Here is a 16,117-nt window from a genome sequence, read left to right as displayed (position 1 = left end):
GTCTTGTTGACATGACGTCACACGTGGACGACCGGTCAATTGCAAGTAATGATAATTGCCCTGCTGTATATACCGCCTCCATGGAGGTGATATTGTGCTTCAATGTGTGCACCGTATACCTACGGCACTTAGACAATGACTTTCACCAGGCCGTGATTTGATTAAGTGATTTTTAACGGCTAAACAAACCTTTTAATGAGCACCTGATGGCTAAACAGTCAGTTTGTGTTGTTCACATTAAACTGACTGACTGACTGAGTTTGGTTTTATGCCGCTTTTAGCAATATTCCAGCAACATCACGACGGGGGACACCAGAAATGGGCTTCACACATTGTACCCATGTGGGGATTCGAACCCGGGTCTTCGGCGTGACGAGCCAACGCTTTAGCCACTAGGCTACCCCACCGCCCCTGTTCACATTAAAAACTCCCACGTATGAATATCATGCTTCCAACACACACGCAGCATGCTACCGTGCACCATTATGCACGTGCAAATTGTAAAACACGTCAAGGAGATATAATCATGAATATGTATTGAGAGATGCATTATTTTATTTCAGAAAACATGTATTCTTCCATTAATGACAAATCGTTTTGGATGATCAAATTCTTGTTGTACAATATCGACGTTGCGGTATAGATATTTATACAGTTTCCAAGCACGCTCATTCCTCAAGTATTCCTCATGCTTGAAAACGGTGTAGTTAGGATCTATACCGAAACGTCGCTATTGTACAAGGTGAGGTGAGGTGAAATTGGGTTTTACGTCGTGCTTGAGAATATTTCGCTCATATGACGACGTGCATGCGTGTGTATGTGTATGTGCGGCTGCTTGTACTAGCCCAGACTGAAGCTGGTTTTATAGTGCTAGCCCACTGAGATACCACGCTGCAGTGAAGCATGAATACCCCACTCAGACACATTATACTGACTCCGAGCCGACCAGTCCTTGTTGTACCCATTAATGCCGAGCGCCAGGCAGGGACCAACAAGTACCATATTTTTACGTCTTTTGGTATGACGCGGTCGGGGATCGAACCTGCGACCTTCCGCTCTCCGGGCGGACGCTCTAACCACTACACCACGGAGGCGGTCTCGCTATTGTACAACATTGTCAACAAGAAGTTGATCATCCTTAAACACCTATTACTTACAACTTCTAGAATGCTTCTCAAACAGTGTATTTTTACTGGCTTTGACATTGAGCAGGGTTACTCTTTCCGCTGTTGTACAATGTATTGTGTTTGTAAAGCTGACGTGTGTGGTCTGTCGTTTTCAATATGTATCAGGACGGCGAGTTATATGATATTTATTTAGTGCACATATCCAGGCAACTAGTGCTTGCTCAAGGCGCTGGTATTTTTCCCTCGATCATTGGATGTCAGTCTCAACGGCACATCGTGTTATCAATCTCAACTCCCTGGGGAGTATACAACCTGGAGTTGAACCTGACCAGTGGCTGAAAGCATGAACAAGGCCAATGGATGTCGGAAATTTCTTCAGAACCCTAATTTCAGGGTACTTAATACAATAGAATGAATAAATTATACTCTGGATAAACGAAGATGAACATCATTTAAGTAAATAGTGGAAGACTGAAACACACTGACACAGAAACCTAGTTGTGTAGTGTGTATTAAGAGATTTAGGCTGCCTTGTATATCCCTGCTGGTGTATATTTCATGTATATGTCCCGGGGAGGGGTTACAATGACGTCATCTCCAGCGCCATCTGGCGGAGGGACTGCAGATGGTTAGCCCAATGTACGAGTAGCGTGACTCACCCAATAGCTCAGCTGAAGAGGTAGGGGAAATGTCAACTTTCACTGTTTATACACATATATATACATGTAGTGAGTCACGTGATGGATCGGGCTCTCAGATAAGAAACAAAGACTGATTATGTTGAGTTGTAAGTCCGAGGAACAAGTAGCTAGGCGAGGTTCTGAACAGCACTTTACGTTGTCAACATCGACCAGGAAGTATTCCCCAGACTCACACAAGGCAGCACTTCTGGTGGTTCGGAAATTAGTAAGGCACACACCGAGATTTCACACATTACACAGAATTGATAACTGGATAGGCTGGACACAGTGTGCAACTTTGTAATTGTGTTTACTTTGGCGTAAATAACAGGGCCAGAGAATACGAGGAGTGAGTGAGTGAGTTTTACGCCGCTTATAGCAATATTCCGGCAATATCAAGGCCAGGGACACCAGAAATCGGTTTCACACATTGTGCCCAAGTGGGAAATCGAACCTGGGCTTTCAGCGTGATGAGCGAACGCATTAACCACTAGCCTACCCCACTGTCCCTTAGAATACGAAGAGAGAGTGAGTTAGTGAGTGTGTGTGTGGGTTAGTGACCACATATGATCAGATAATGTCATGATGCTGTGTTGATATGATCAGGTAATGTCGTGATGCTGTCTTGATATGATCAGATAATAACGTGATGCTGTGTTGATATGATCAGATAAGGCCATGATCCTGTGTTGATATGATCAGATAATGTCGTGATGCTGTGTTGATATGATCAGATAATGTCATGATGCTGTGTTGATATGATCAGATAAGGCCATGATGCTGTGTTGATATGATCAGATAATGTCGTGATGCTGTGTTGATATGCATGATCTGATAATGACACTACGATGGTGTGGTGACAAGATGACAGTCGTACGACGTTGGTATGCTGTTTGCTTCTGGTATGTTGGTATGAATTGTGTTGCTCTTATGTCGGTGGTTATGTATGATTATCTTGATGGTGTCATGACATGTCGGTATTAGGCGTGATCTTGATGGTGTCATGACATGGTGGTATTAGGCGTGATCTTGATGGTGTCATGACATGGTGGTATTAGGCGTGATCTTGATGGTGTCATGACATGTCGGTATTAGGCGTGATCTTGATGGTGTCATGACATGGTGGTATTAGGCGTGATCTTGATGGTGTCATGACATGGTGGTATAAGGCGTGATCTTGATGGTGTCATGACATGGTTATTAGGCGTGATCTTGATGGTGTCATGACATGGTGGTATTAGGCGTGATCTTGATGGTGTCATGACATGGTGGTATTAGGCGTGATCTTGATGGTGTCATGACATGGTGGTATAAGGCGTGATCTTGATGGTGTCATGACATGGTGGTATTAGGCGTGATCTTGATGGTGTCATGACATGGTGGTATTTGGCGTGATCTTGATGGTGTCATGACATGGTGGTATAAGGCGTGATCTTGATGGTGTCATGACATGGTTATTTGGCGTGATCTTGATGGTGTCATGACATGGTGGTATTAGGCGTGCTATTGGTACGGTGCTGTGGTGTGTGCTGCTGGTATGGTATGTGTGGTGGCATTCTGATATGATGTGTTGCTGGTATGCTGGTATGAAGTGTGCTGTTGGTATGCTGGTATGAAGTGTGCTGCTGGTATGACGGTTTGGTGTGTGCTGCTGGTATGGTGACAAGAATGAATGACACATAACAACCAACAGGACCAACCCGGAAGAACCCCACCATATACAACAACAGGGACCAGCCAACATGATGTCTTCTCCAGCGTTACTGGCGTTGTTTCCTGTTTGTTTCCTCCACAGCTTTAACCAATCATACCTAGATCCAAATGTTACGAGGAGCCGCGAGGATTCACCTTGGCAAATATGCAAACACACACAAACACTTACCTCCATAGACTTCCCGACACCCATCTACTCGGGTGAGGCTGTAGGCCATGAACCAGAAGAGATAGAATCTGGCAGACGTGTAGCAGAAAGGCCAAATCAGTTGGTTTGTGGATATTCCTGGTCTATAGGCCAAGAATTCAGGGAATATAAATAAATCTGGGTTATGAATACATATCGGCGTCCATATGCATCTTTTGGTCGATCTGCTGTTCAGAACCAGAAACATCTTTCCTGTGGAACCCAGTGATTCTTTCTTTAACATGTGAAACCCAATGATTCTTCTTTAATATATGAAACCCAATGGAAACCCAATGATTCTTCTTTAATATATGAAACCCAATGATTCTTCTTTGAATATATGAAACCCAATGATTCTTCTTTAATATATGAAACCCAATGGAAACCCAATGATTCTTCTTTAATATATGAAACCCAATGATTCTTCTTTAACATATGAAACCCAATGATTCTTCTTTAATATATGAAACCCAATGGAAACCCAATGATTCTTCTTTGACATATGAAACCCAATGATTCTTCTTTAATATATGAAACCCAATGAAACCCACAATGATTCTTCTTTTTAATATATGAAACCCAATGGAAACCCTTCTTTAATGATATGAAACCCAATGATTCTTCTTTGAATATATGAAACCCAATGATTCTTCTTTAATATATGAAACCATGATTCTTTTTAATACATGATGATTCTTTTTAATGATTGGAAACCCAATTCTTCTTTAATATATGAAACCTTCTTTGACATATGAAACCCATATGAAACCTTCTTCTTTACATATATGAAACCCAATGATTCTTCTTTAATATATGAAACCCAATGATTCTTCTTTAATATATGAAACCCAATGATTCTTCTTTAATATATGAAACCCAATGAAACCCAATGATTCTTTTTAATACAGCCCAATGATTCTTCTTTAATATATGAAACCCAATGGAAACCCAATGATTCTTCTTTGTATGATTCTTTTTTTAATACATGAAACCCAATGATTCTTCTTTAATATATACAATGAAACCCAATGATTCTTCCCAATGATTCTTTTTAATATATGAAACCCAATGGAAACCCAATGATTCTTCTTCTTTAATATATGAAACCCAATGATTCTTTAACATAAGTAATACATGAAACCCAATGATTCTTCTTTAATATATGAAACCCAATGGAAACCCAATGATTCTTCTTATATAAACCCAATGATTCTTTTTAATACATGAAACCCAATGATTCTTCTTTACTATATATGAAACCCAATGATTCTTCTTTAATATATGAAACCCAATGATTCTTCTTTAATATATGAAACCCAATGATTCTTCTTTAACATATGAAACCCAATGATTCTTCTTTAATATATGAAACCCATGAAATATAACAACGTGTGTAATTCATCTCATCATGTAATATCACATATGAAACCAACAGAATCATCTGGCACAACGATCTAATCACGAAACATGACTATACTGGCATAACATGTGAAATCTATCTAATTATATGACGTGTAAGCTCACAGAATCATCTGACACAACTTGTGAAATCTATCTAATCATGTAATATGACATGAGAAACCTACAGAATCAACTGACACTTCATGTGAAATCTATCTAATCATGTAATATTCCCGTTCATTAAGAGTTATTTCTACTGGAATTAACTATAGATTTTCTCAGGTCATAATTGATTATTTAGGTATAAGATCACGGGCCGCCATAGAGCTGGAATACTGCTGAGTGTGGCGAAAAACTAAACTCACTCACGGAATGCGGGGTAAAACAAGATTCACTGACGCCTATATCTAGTCTGTCTCACAGTCCCTGAACCACATTATTTTCCCCACTGCCAAGCCCTCTCTGCAGTGCTAAAGCCCTAAATATAGCAAGTCTAGATTTCCTCAGGTTCTTCTCTGGTCTCCCTAGGGCTCCTTTTCAGTTTAAATGGGCTTGTTTGTTACTATCAAAGTTATATATATTCAGAGACTAAGAATTAGTATAGCCTATATCCATCTGATACAGCATGCAAAATCCCATTCTGTTTAGTATTCCCCGCCCCGCACGTGCGGCACGTGTCACTCCGCCAACAGTAGCCAGGAATACGGTTGGAAATAATGTGGCCATTAGCGTGAGCAATGTGTTCTGTCCCAGCAGCGATGCCATGCACGCAACCCTGTAGCTATTGCGGTCAATGTGACATCAGGTCAGGTCAGTGACCTCAGCACGTACATACAGTATGACGTCATAATGGCTGCTGTCAGAGAGTCAGATCTCGAGCAGCAGCCTGGAGACAGTGATGCCCTGGTTGCGACCTACAGGATGGAAACATGACCATTTGTTTGCACCGAAATAACACTCGCATCTAGTTCTTTGCATAATTGTCTTGTACATGCGATATATGTTTCAAGTCATTTCACCTAGTCAAAGTAGGTTTAAGTAAGTTTAATGACATTGGCACATAGGTGGGTTTACTTGGTGCTAACATAATGAAACGCCATTGCCTTGTCTTTAAACACACCGGTAGCCTCTGAATGTGAGCGTGGCTGTGGGGTGGTGGTTCAGGTGGGCAGTTGTCACGCTGATCGCTTGGGTTCAATTCCCTATGGTTACAATGTGTGTGGCTTTAACATCGGTGTGTTACGTCGTGATAAATACAAAAATACTGCTAAAAGAGGCATAAAACGTTAAACAATACACACTCACAAACTCTTGGGAATAAAAAAAACCCAGCCTGTCACAAACGCTGTCAATGCGACGTGTCATTGTGCGTACCCAATTGCCATTCCTTTGAGAGCCTGTTTTAGCTTCCTTACTTCAATTTTAAAAGTTAATCTTTTAAACACATTTTACTTCATTCATCTATATTTTGTGTGTATTTTAGACAACATTGATTTAAAACTATGGTGAAAATTCTTCTGGCCGTCCGTTTTGCCGGATATCCACGTAATGGAGATCTCTTCATACGTAGTCAGATAATGCAGGGTATCTGTTGGAAGGGTTGGTCGGGTCAGATAATGCAGGGTATCTGTTGGAAGGGTTGGTCGGGTCAGATAATGCAGGGTATCTGTTGGAAGGGTTGGTCGGGACAGATAATGCAGGGTATCTGTTGGAAGGGTTAATCGGGGTAATCTCTGTTGGAAGGGTTGGTCGGGACAGATAATGCAGGGTATCTGTTGGAAGGGTTGGTCGGGACAGATAATGCAGGGTATCTGTTGGAAGGGTTGACAGATAATGCAGGGGTATCTGTCGGGTCAGATAATGCAGGGTATCTGTTGGAAGGGTTGGTCGGGACAGATAATCAGATAATGCAGGGATATCTGTTGGAAGGGTTGGTCGGGACAGATAATGCAGGGTATCTGTTGGAAGGGTTGGTCGGGACAGATAATGCAGGGTATCTGTTGGAAGGTTGGTCGGGTCAGATAATGCAGGGTATCTGTTGGAAGGGTTGGTCGGGTCAGATAATGCAGGGTATCTGTTGGAAGGGTTGGTCGGGACAGATAATGCAGGGTATCTGTTGGAAGGGTTGGTCGGGACAGATAATGCAGGGTATCTGTTGGAAGGGTTGGTCGGGACAGATAATGCAGGGTATCTGTTGGAAAGGTTGGTCGGGACACCATTAACGAGGGTATCCTGAAGCCCATACAGACGAAACGAAGAATGGATCGACATTCTTCACACGAACAAACAACCTGTTTCTGCCGTTACACGATATCAGTATCGATATATTTGATGAGTTTTAAGGTTATTAACCGATAAACACACGTGGGGGCACTATGCAGTATTTGTCTCGGTAATAGACTCGGACTGTAATTCCCACACCCTGACAATATCGCCGTGATGACTACAACCGTCTCCATTACAAGTCGGAAACATATTCATTGCTAAACAATTCCTATACAATCTGGAATGACAAGATATGCTTCATCGAGTCCACATGTCTGATAACGGCGCTGTATTCGACAGAAATATCAGCTTATTTCCATATTCAATAATATTCACTGAAAGGCCTCTGCATGCCATTTATCCCCATCACAACGGGCAGTCTGTGCAACGCCGTGACGTCCTCTCCATCATGGGACGTGAACAACACTACAGGCCACGTAATTAAATCTCATTACCGTAGATATGTATATAGCAGAGATGCAGTTCGATGACTGTGACCTTGATCAATTCGATCATCTCCTGGGACAGTCTGGCTCGGAATTACCTTATCCACGTGTCAAGAGCTCACGTGAATCTACCACAGACTTCACCTCGAGGCAGAAACTAACCTGATTAATGTGGGTTTTTTAGTATGCTATATTAGACCTTTTGTGGTGTAACCATTACACCGGAAGTACATGTTTTGTACGTGTTGTGTAGGTCCGGCAATTGTGGGTAGATGTGAGTGAGTGAGTAAACAGTGTTCCAGTCAAATCACGATTGTTTGATTGTTGTTTAACGCCGCACTCAGCAATATTCCAGTTATATAGCGGCGATCTGTAAATAATCAAGTCTGGACCAGACAATCCAGTGATCAACAGCATGAGTGTCGGTCTACACAACTGGGATGACATATGTCAACCACGTCAGCAAGCCTGACCACCCGATCCCGTTAGTCGCCTCTTACGGCAAGCATGGGTTGCTGAAGACCAGTTCTAACCCGGATCTTCACGGGTAGACAAGCATGGGCTGCTGAAGACCATTTCTAACCCGATCTTCACGGGTAGACAAGCATGGGCTGCTGAAGACCAGTTCTAACCCGGATCTTCACGGGTAGACAAGCATGGGCTGCTGAAGACCAGTTCTCCCCCGGATCTTCACGGGTAGACAAGCATGGGTTGCTGAAGACCAGTTCTACCCCGGATCTTCACGGATAGACAAGCATGGGTTGCTGAAGACCAGTTCTACCCCGGATCTTCACGGATAGACAAGCATGGGTTGCTGAAGACCAGTTCTACCCCGATCTTCACGGGTAGACAAGCATGGGTTGCTGAAGACCAGTTCTACCCCAGATCTTCACGGATAGACAAGCATGGGTTGCTGATGGGTTGCTGAAGACCAGTTCTAACCCGGATCTTCACGGGTAGACAAGCATGGGTTGCTGAAGACCAGTTCTACCCCAGATCTTCACGGGTAGACAAGCATGGGTTGCTGAAGACCAGTTCTACCCCGGATCTTCACGGATAGACAAGCATGGGTTGCTGAAAACCAGTTCTAACTCAAAAACACCGTGTGGTGCTGACAAGCCCAGGAACATAAATGGGGCGAATCCGGATTCGAACCCATGAGCATAGGTTTCTGGTGTGCCCAAGGTACGCGAGCGCCTGAGACGACAGGGCCCCTGTACCCCAGTGGTGCAGATGTGTTCCGTCGAGCGTCAGTAGGGCCTCAGCAAGTGTGATATACTTGCTTGGTATTCAATCCAAACACAAACATCAGATCCGCTTTATAGATTTCACAGAGAGTCCCAAGAAGTGCTGTGTTTGTTGCTCAAAGCCTCACCATAAATATTTCAGATAGATGACATAGACCCATAATAATCGAGTCTGGACAAGACAATCCTGTGATTGACATCAGGAACATGGATCTACATAGTACGGATATGATGACACTCGACCAACTCACCAAGTCGGAACCACACGATTCATTCAGTCGCCTCGAGGGCGTGAGGGAGAGGGGTGTATCATACATGTGACACTAGTCCGCCTGATTGATGATATGGGCGGATAAGGGTCGAAGAAAACTTGGAATTTCATTTATCCATTCGTCCTTATAATTTTTTAATGAATTTGCCGTCTACAGGTGCGCAGGTAATGCTTTCATAGAGGTATGTGGGAGGGTGAGTAAAATGGGTTCTATGCCGTTTTAGCGATGTATTATTCATATTACGGCGTCTCTGCTAAACGTAGAACCCTAAATCAAACAGATCAAAAGGTTTTTTGCCTGCCGCCTTGGCCTAGTGGACAGAGTGTCTGCTCGGCGACCGGAAGATCAGAGGTTTGATCTCCAGCTGCATCATAATACACGTATGGTCAATTTGGGCAAATAGGCCACATACTCCATGTTCGACAACCGATGTCTGCAGTGGAACGTCAATAGACATCATGGTATCTGGCGAGAATTATCTGATTTATTCAATAACCACCGGCCTTTCTTTAGACACTGTACGGTATTGACCCAGCATGCATTAGTTGCCTCACCACTCAGTACCGCCAGTAATCAAATTAGTCCCAGGTCCATTCCAGTGTTTCCCGCCGTCCGTGTTGACAAGGAATTACCCATCTTCTTTATACAGTTGTATCATTTGATGACATCCACCCAGGGGGAGATAATCAATGCAGCCAGGTATGCCGTCGCTATGGTTACATGGAAGCACGTTACTCTTGTCAACACTTCCTATCGCCTACGCGGTGAACAGCAATTGTCGGTCTCGGCTTGTCGAAACAACAGGTTATTGATTACATTAATAACGGTATTGAATGTCATACAGATTCGCTATGATTCAGACGACCTTCTCGTCTGGTGTATCTGAACAATAACTTCATCACTCATCACCTCATCACCAACGAGATCAATACAATCGTCCATACACATCGCAAGTGTCAGCGTTGTCATCACTGTCACCATTGTCAGCGTTATCAACATTTTCATCAAGGTCACCAATATTTTTGTTACTAGTGTCCCCACTGCCATAAAATCATTATTATCATTGTGTTCATGATTGTCACTACTATCATAGTTAGCGTTGCCATCATATTTTATTGCCATATAGTCATCCTAATTGTCTCCACTATCATCGCTGCCACCATTGTCATCGTTGTCATCATCATTGTCCTTATTGTTATCATCATTGTCCTTGTGGTCATCATTGTACCCAATGTAAACCATTATCATCGTTGTCATCATCATTGTCCCTATTGTCATCATCATTGTCCCTACTGTCATCATCATTGTCCCTACTGTCATCATCATTGTCCCTACTGTCATCATCATTGTCCGTATTGTCATCATTATTGTCCCTATTGTCATCACCATTGTCCTTATTGTCATCATCATTGTCCCTGTTGTCATCATCGTTGTCCCTATTGTGATCATCATTGTACCCACTGTCACCAGTATCATCGTTGTCATCATCATTGTCCCTACTGTCATCATCATTGTCCCTGTTGTCATTATCATTGTCCTACTGTCATCATCACTGTTCCTATTGTCATCATCATTGTCCCTACTGTCATCATCATTGTCCCTGTTGTCATCATCATTGTCCGTCTTGTCATCATTATTGTCCCTATTGTCATCACCATTGTCCTTATTGTCATCATTATTGTCCCTATTGTCATCATTATTGTCCCTGTTGTCATCATCATTGTCCCTATTGTGATCAATACTGTACCCACTGTCACCAGTATCATCGTTGTCATCATCATTGTCCCTACTGTCATCATCGTTGTCCGTATTGTCATCATTATTGTCCCTATTGACATTGTCATCATCATTGTCCGTCTTGTCATCATTATTGTCCCTATTGTCATCACCATTGTCCCTGTTGTCATCATCCCTATTGTCATCACTATATTGTGATCAATAATGTACCCACTGTCACCATTATCATCCTTGTCATCATCATTGTCCCTATTGTCATCATCATTGTCCCTGTTGTCATCATTATTGTCCCTATCATCATTTATCATTATTGTGATCAATACTGTCCCACTTGTCACCATTATCATCCTTATTACCATCATCATTGTCCCTATTGTCATCATCATTGTCCCTATTGTCCCATATTGTCCCTATCACCATTGTCATTTCCTTATTGTGATCAATACTGTACCCACTGTCACCATTATCATCCTTGTCATCATCATTGTCCCTATTGTCATCATCATTGTCCCTGTTGTCATCATTATTGTCCCTATTGTCATCACCATTATCCTTATTGTGATCAATACTGTACCCACTGTCACCATGATCATCCCTATTGTCATCATCATTGTCCCACTGTCAGTAATTGTCATCATGTCATCTTTATCGAGGTTGTCACATATTGTCATTGTTATCATCATTGTGATGTTTTCATCATTATTGTCCCTATTGTCATCGTTATTACACTGTCATCATTGTCATCCCATCATTGTGCTATCATCCTTGTCATCATCATTGTCCCTATTGTCATCATCATTGTCCCTGTTGTCATCACCATTGTCCCTATTGTCATCATTATTGTCCTTATTGTCATCATCATTGCCCCTATTGTCATCATCATTGTCCCTACTGTCATCATCGTTTTCACCACTGTCATTGTTCTTGTCACTGTCAGTAATTGTGATCTGTGTCATCTTTATCGAGGTTGTCACATATTGTCATTGTTATCATCATTGTGATGTTTTCATCATTATTGTCCCTATTGTCATCGTTATTACACTGTCATCATCGTCAGTCCCATCGCCGCAGTTGCTATCATCAGTGTCATCGTTATCGTCACTGCCATCACCATCACTATTGTCACCAATTGTATATGGTAGCTTCAAGACTACCGTGTTGTAACCTGGAACAAGATTAAGTGGCAAAGTCACCTGAAATATCAAGTTCTGGTCTCCGTATGCTTCCATTAACATGTTCATGTGAATGACCTCAGTAAATACAAGGCCTGAATCCACAATGACGGTAATATACTTCATATCACGAAATTTGCGCAACGAATACAATACCAGCTAACACATTATTCATTATATTGAAACAATAACAAAGGAGAGTCTTTGACGTGTTTCGACCACACTGACTGTTAACCTATTACGATCACTAGTGACCACATTACTGTCAAACTAGATTCTGTAGGAATGTGGACTATTATCCTGTCTAGATAACCACCAACACTTAAACTGAAACAAAAACACTCCTTCATGAATATTCGAGTCAAGTGCTGGCGAATAACAGGATACTGTTCGATTAAAGTGAGTGAGATTAGTTTTACGCCGCTTTTAGCAATATTCCAGCAATATCACGGCGGGGGACACCAGAAACGGGTTTCACACATTGTACCCATGTGGGGTTTCGAACCCGGGTCTTCGGCGTGACGAGCCAACGCTTTAACCATTAGGCTACCCCACCGCCCCGAGTGAGTGAGTGAGTTTAGCAATATTCCAGCAATATCACGGCTGGGTATTCGAGTCAAAGAATATGCGAGTGAATCGTAAGAGCCCTACAATAAATATTAGTTCGTCATCAGATACGAATCTTGATCGCTTACTTTGCCTCATACAGTGAGATGGGTCGTTTGAATTCAGAACTTCTCGCGGAGCAGTCGGTATGAAACCGCAGTTGTGTTTCCAAACTTACGCATTAACCTCGGCGCCAGTTACTGTCGTTGATGTTGCTGCACTGAAGTAGCTTCAGCATCGAGTTATCGACGAAGTGGTCGCACCAGACACGTGGTGTGAGGACTGGTTTTAATCTTTGCAGACGCCAAGTGTTTTGACCAGACCGCCTCGCTAGACACTGCTGGGCAAATACTATGTGAAACATCACCTTGAAATTAAGTTTAAAAAACTTAACTTTGCTCCATAGAATTTAAACTATCTTAACAGGAACAAACAAACACACAAACAAACAACAGCTCAAATATTGCGAAAATGAAAGCAGAAAGAATAGCTGGATGTCATGGACGGTCTGAGACACCTGTAAATATTCAGAGACTCGTAAAAATCTAATACCTGTTTCATGTTCAAATAGCAGGTCTAATTTAACCTGTGTTCAAACTGAACAACGCAGATTTCAACACAAACTGTAGGATATAATATGTGATGGTCACATTTGCAAACTCAATTATCAATACCTTGTATTTCAGGGAAAAACGTCTTCCGTAATGTCGTGAAATATGAAAAAGGAAATTCGCAATTTACAACACCCAAGTCGCCATTAATGTAAAAAGATTATGTGAAACAAGAATTTTGAAATTTGTCTCTTGTTTCCGCGGAGCGTATTTTCAAAGCCGCCCAAGACATCCTTTCGGTCCTTGGGCGATAACGAATTCTTGTTTACTTACCATACAAGTATATTCTGTTGTTCTGGTAATATCTTGAACAAATTTAAAACAGTTTATCCCAACATCCATGTAATTCAATTTAAATAAATTAAATTTATATATCATAGCAAGGATCTAACTGACCAAACAAGTTTAGTTTCAATGTTATTTTCTCTGTTTTAGTTTATATTTTGTTTGAAATCCATTTAAATCATCCTGGAAAATAAGTGTGGGTAAATCAGATGTTAAACATTTTAAACGTGAAACTTGTGCAGCCTCAGAGACATTTCACGAAATGGTTAAGCAGTTAAAAAACAACTTCGCTCTCATCTTTAATATTTTAACCATTCTACGCCACATGTTTTTGATGATGGGTGTAGGGATATTCCTGTGACGTGCCTGAGGAAGCAGGACGTTGAACTTCAATGTCTGGGAGGATGGTAATATCTCACGACGTGGTGTTATCGAACAAGTTTCGGAATTATATATTCCTCATCTACATCGCTGAGATATATCAACATGGATTGTTATATTTAGTCACTGCCAATTTAGCCCATCCTCGATTATCGAGGGTAAATATTCTATTGTGATAAATGTCCTGGACCCTCCACGGGGGCGGTGGGGTAGTCTAGTGGTTAGTCGTCACGCCGAAGACCCGGGTTCAATTCCCCACATGGGTACAGTGTGTGAAGCCCATACTAAAAGCGGCGTAAAACTAGACTCACTCGCTCACTCAGACCTTCGCTTCCGCAGTGTGGTTCTGGAAGTGACGTAACCACTTTCATCGCTTTTATCACTAAAAATAAAACTGAATATTTCTTTCGCATGTAAAGGAAATTTGAAAAGACGGCTAGCTTAGCATGGTATTTCTCAAAACTCAAAACAAGGCTGTGTTAACGAAGCAGAGTTTGGCATAATAGTATGGAGATATAATATTGTAGATAATCGCAGGTGGTTGTATCCGCAGTATCAGCTGTATATATCGGTAGAAGGGCGTGTCACTTTTCCCCTTGCTTGCATCCAGATACCCCTGACAAGTGTTATTCATACGCGTGTTACACCTGAAATATACCTAGGGTTTAATGCTGCTCCAGGTCTTGTGTCGTCGGGGCCAGTCACGCAGACATACGCCAGCAACTTGAGCTGCGTGGTGACGTCACGCTGACACACGATCTACGTGACAATGTTTAAAAATCACGGTACGCTCATTAACCATCTGTGCACACAATTGCATTATAAAACCAATCTGAGGTTGTCATCAAATATTTTCCTTACAACCAAATCAGTATGGACGATCTGTATTTCTGGCAGGACCGGTCTCGTTTGGAACACTTTACCTGAGTAAAATGTGTATCAATAGATATTCATATGATTGCATTGCTATATGCACCAGCCACGAGTATACTGTTTCACGTAATAAAACGTATATACTGTGCTATGTGATATACACGAATATACTGTTGTATATGATCAAAAGGTATATACTGTGCTATTGTAGAAACACGAGTTAACTGTTCAATGTGACAAACACCTATATTCTACTGTATGTGATAAACACCTGTATTCTACTGTATGTGATAAACACCTATATTCTACTGTATGTGGCAAACACCTATATTCTACTGTATGTGATAAACACCTATATTCTACTGTATGTGATAAACACCTATATTCTACTGTATGTGATAAACACCCATATTCTACTGTATGTGATAAACACCTATATTCTACTGTATGTGACAAACACCTATATTCTACTGTATGTGATAAACAACTATATTCTACTGTATGTGACAAACACCTATATTCTACTGTATAAGACAAACACCTATATTCTACTGTATGTCACCTATATTCTACTGTATGTGATAAACACCCATATTATACTGTATGTGATAAACACGTATATTCTACTGTATGTGACAAAAACCTATATTCTACTGTATAAGACAAACACCTATATTCTACTGTATGTCACTTATATTCTACTGTATGTGATAAACACCTATATGCTACTGTTTAAGACAAACACCTATATTCTACTGTATGTGACAAACACCTATATTCTACTGTATGTGATAAACACCTATATTCTACTGTATGTGATAAACACCTATATTCTACTGTATAATACAAACACCTATATTCTACTGTATGTGATAAACACCTGTATTGTTTGTGATAAACACCTATATACTACTGTATGTGACAAACACCTATATTCTACTGTATGTCACTTATATTCTACTGTATGTGATAAACACCTATATTCTACTGTATGTGACAAACACCTATATTCTACTGTATGTGATAAACACCTATATTCTACTGTATGTGATAAACACCTATATTCTACTGAATGTGATAAACACCTATATTCTACTGTATGTGATAAACACCT

General features: G+C 41.2%; 1 protein-coding gene across 1 annotated transcript in view; it reads right to left on the bottom strand.

The window, feature by feature from the left end:
* LOC124275172 (uncharacterized protein DDB_G0290685-like) overlaps positions 1 to 12,310 on the bottom strand; it is a 44,052-nt gene extending 31,742 nt beyond the window's left edge. Inside the window, exons 1-4 of the mRNA XM_046710671.1 lie at positions 12,116 to 12,310; positions 11,407 to 11,693; positions 11,086 to 11,235; positions 10,674 to 10,855 (exon numbers count right to left, since the gene is read on the bottom strand). Of these exons, the coding sequence (XP_046566627.1) occupies positions 10,674 to 10,855; positions 11,086 to 11,235; positions 11,407 to 11,693; positions 12,116 to 12,310 (814 nt within the window). The remainder of the gene's footprint in view (positions 1 to 10,673; positions 10,856 to 11,085; positions 11,236 to 11,406; positions 11,694 to 12,115) is intronic.
* Positions 12,311 to 16,117: the final 3,807 nt, after the last annotated feature.

This window comes from Haliotis rubra, unplaced genomic scaffold (genome assembly GCF_003918875.1).
Source record: "Haliotis rubra isolate DU_JTF1 unplaced genomic scaffold, ASM391887v1 Scf199, whole genome shotgun sequence".
In the NCBI taxonomy this organism is placed as follows: Eukaryota; Metazoa; Mollusca; class Gastropoda; order Lepetellida; family Haliotidae; genus Haliotis; species Haliotis rubra.
Note: the sequence above shows the minus strand (reverse complement) of the source record. Positions and strands in the feature narration are given on the sequence as shown.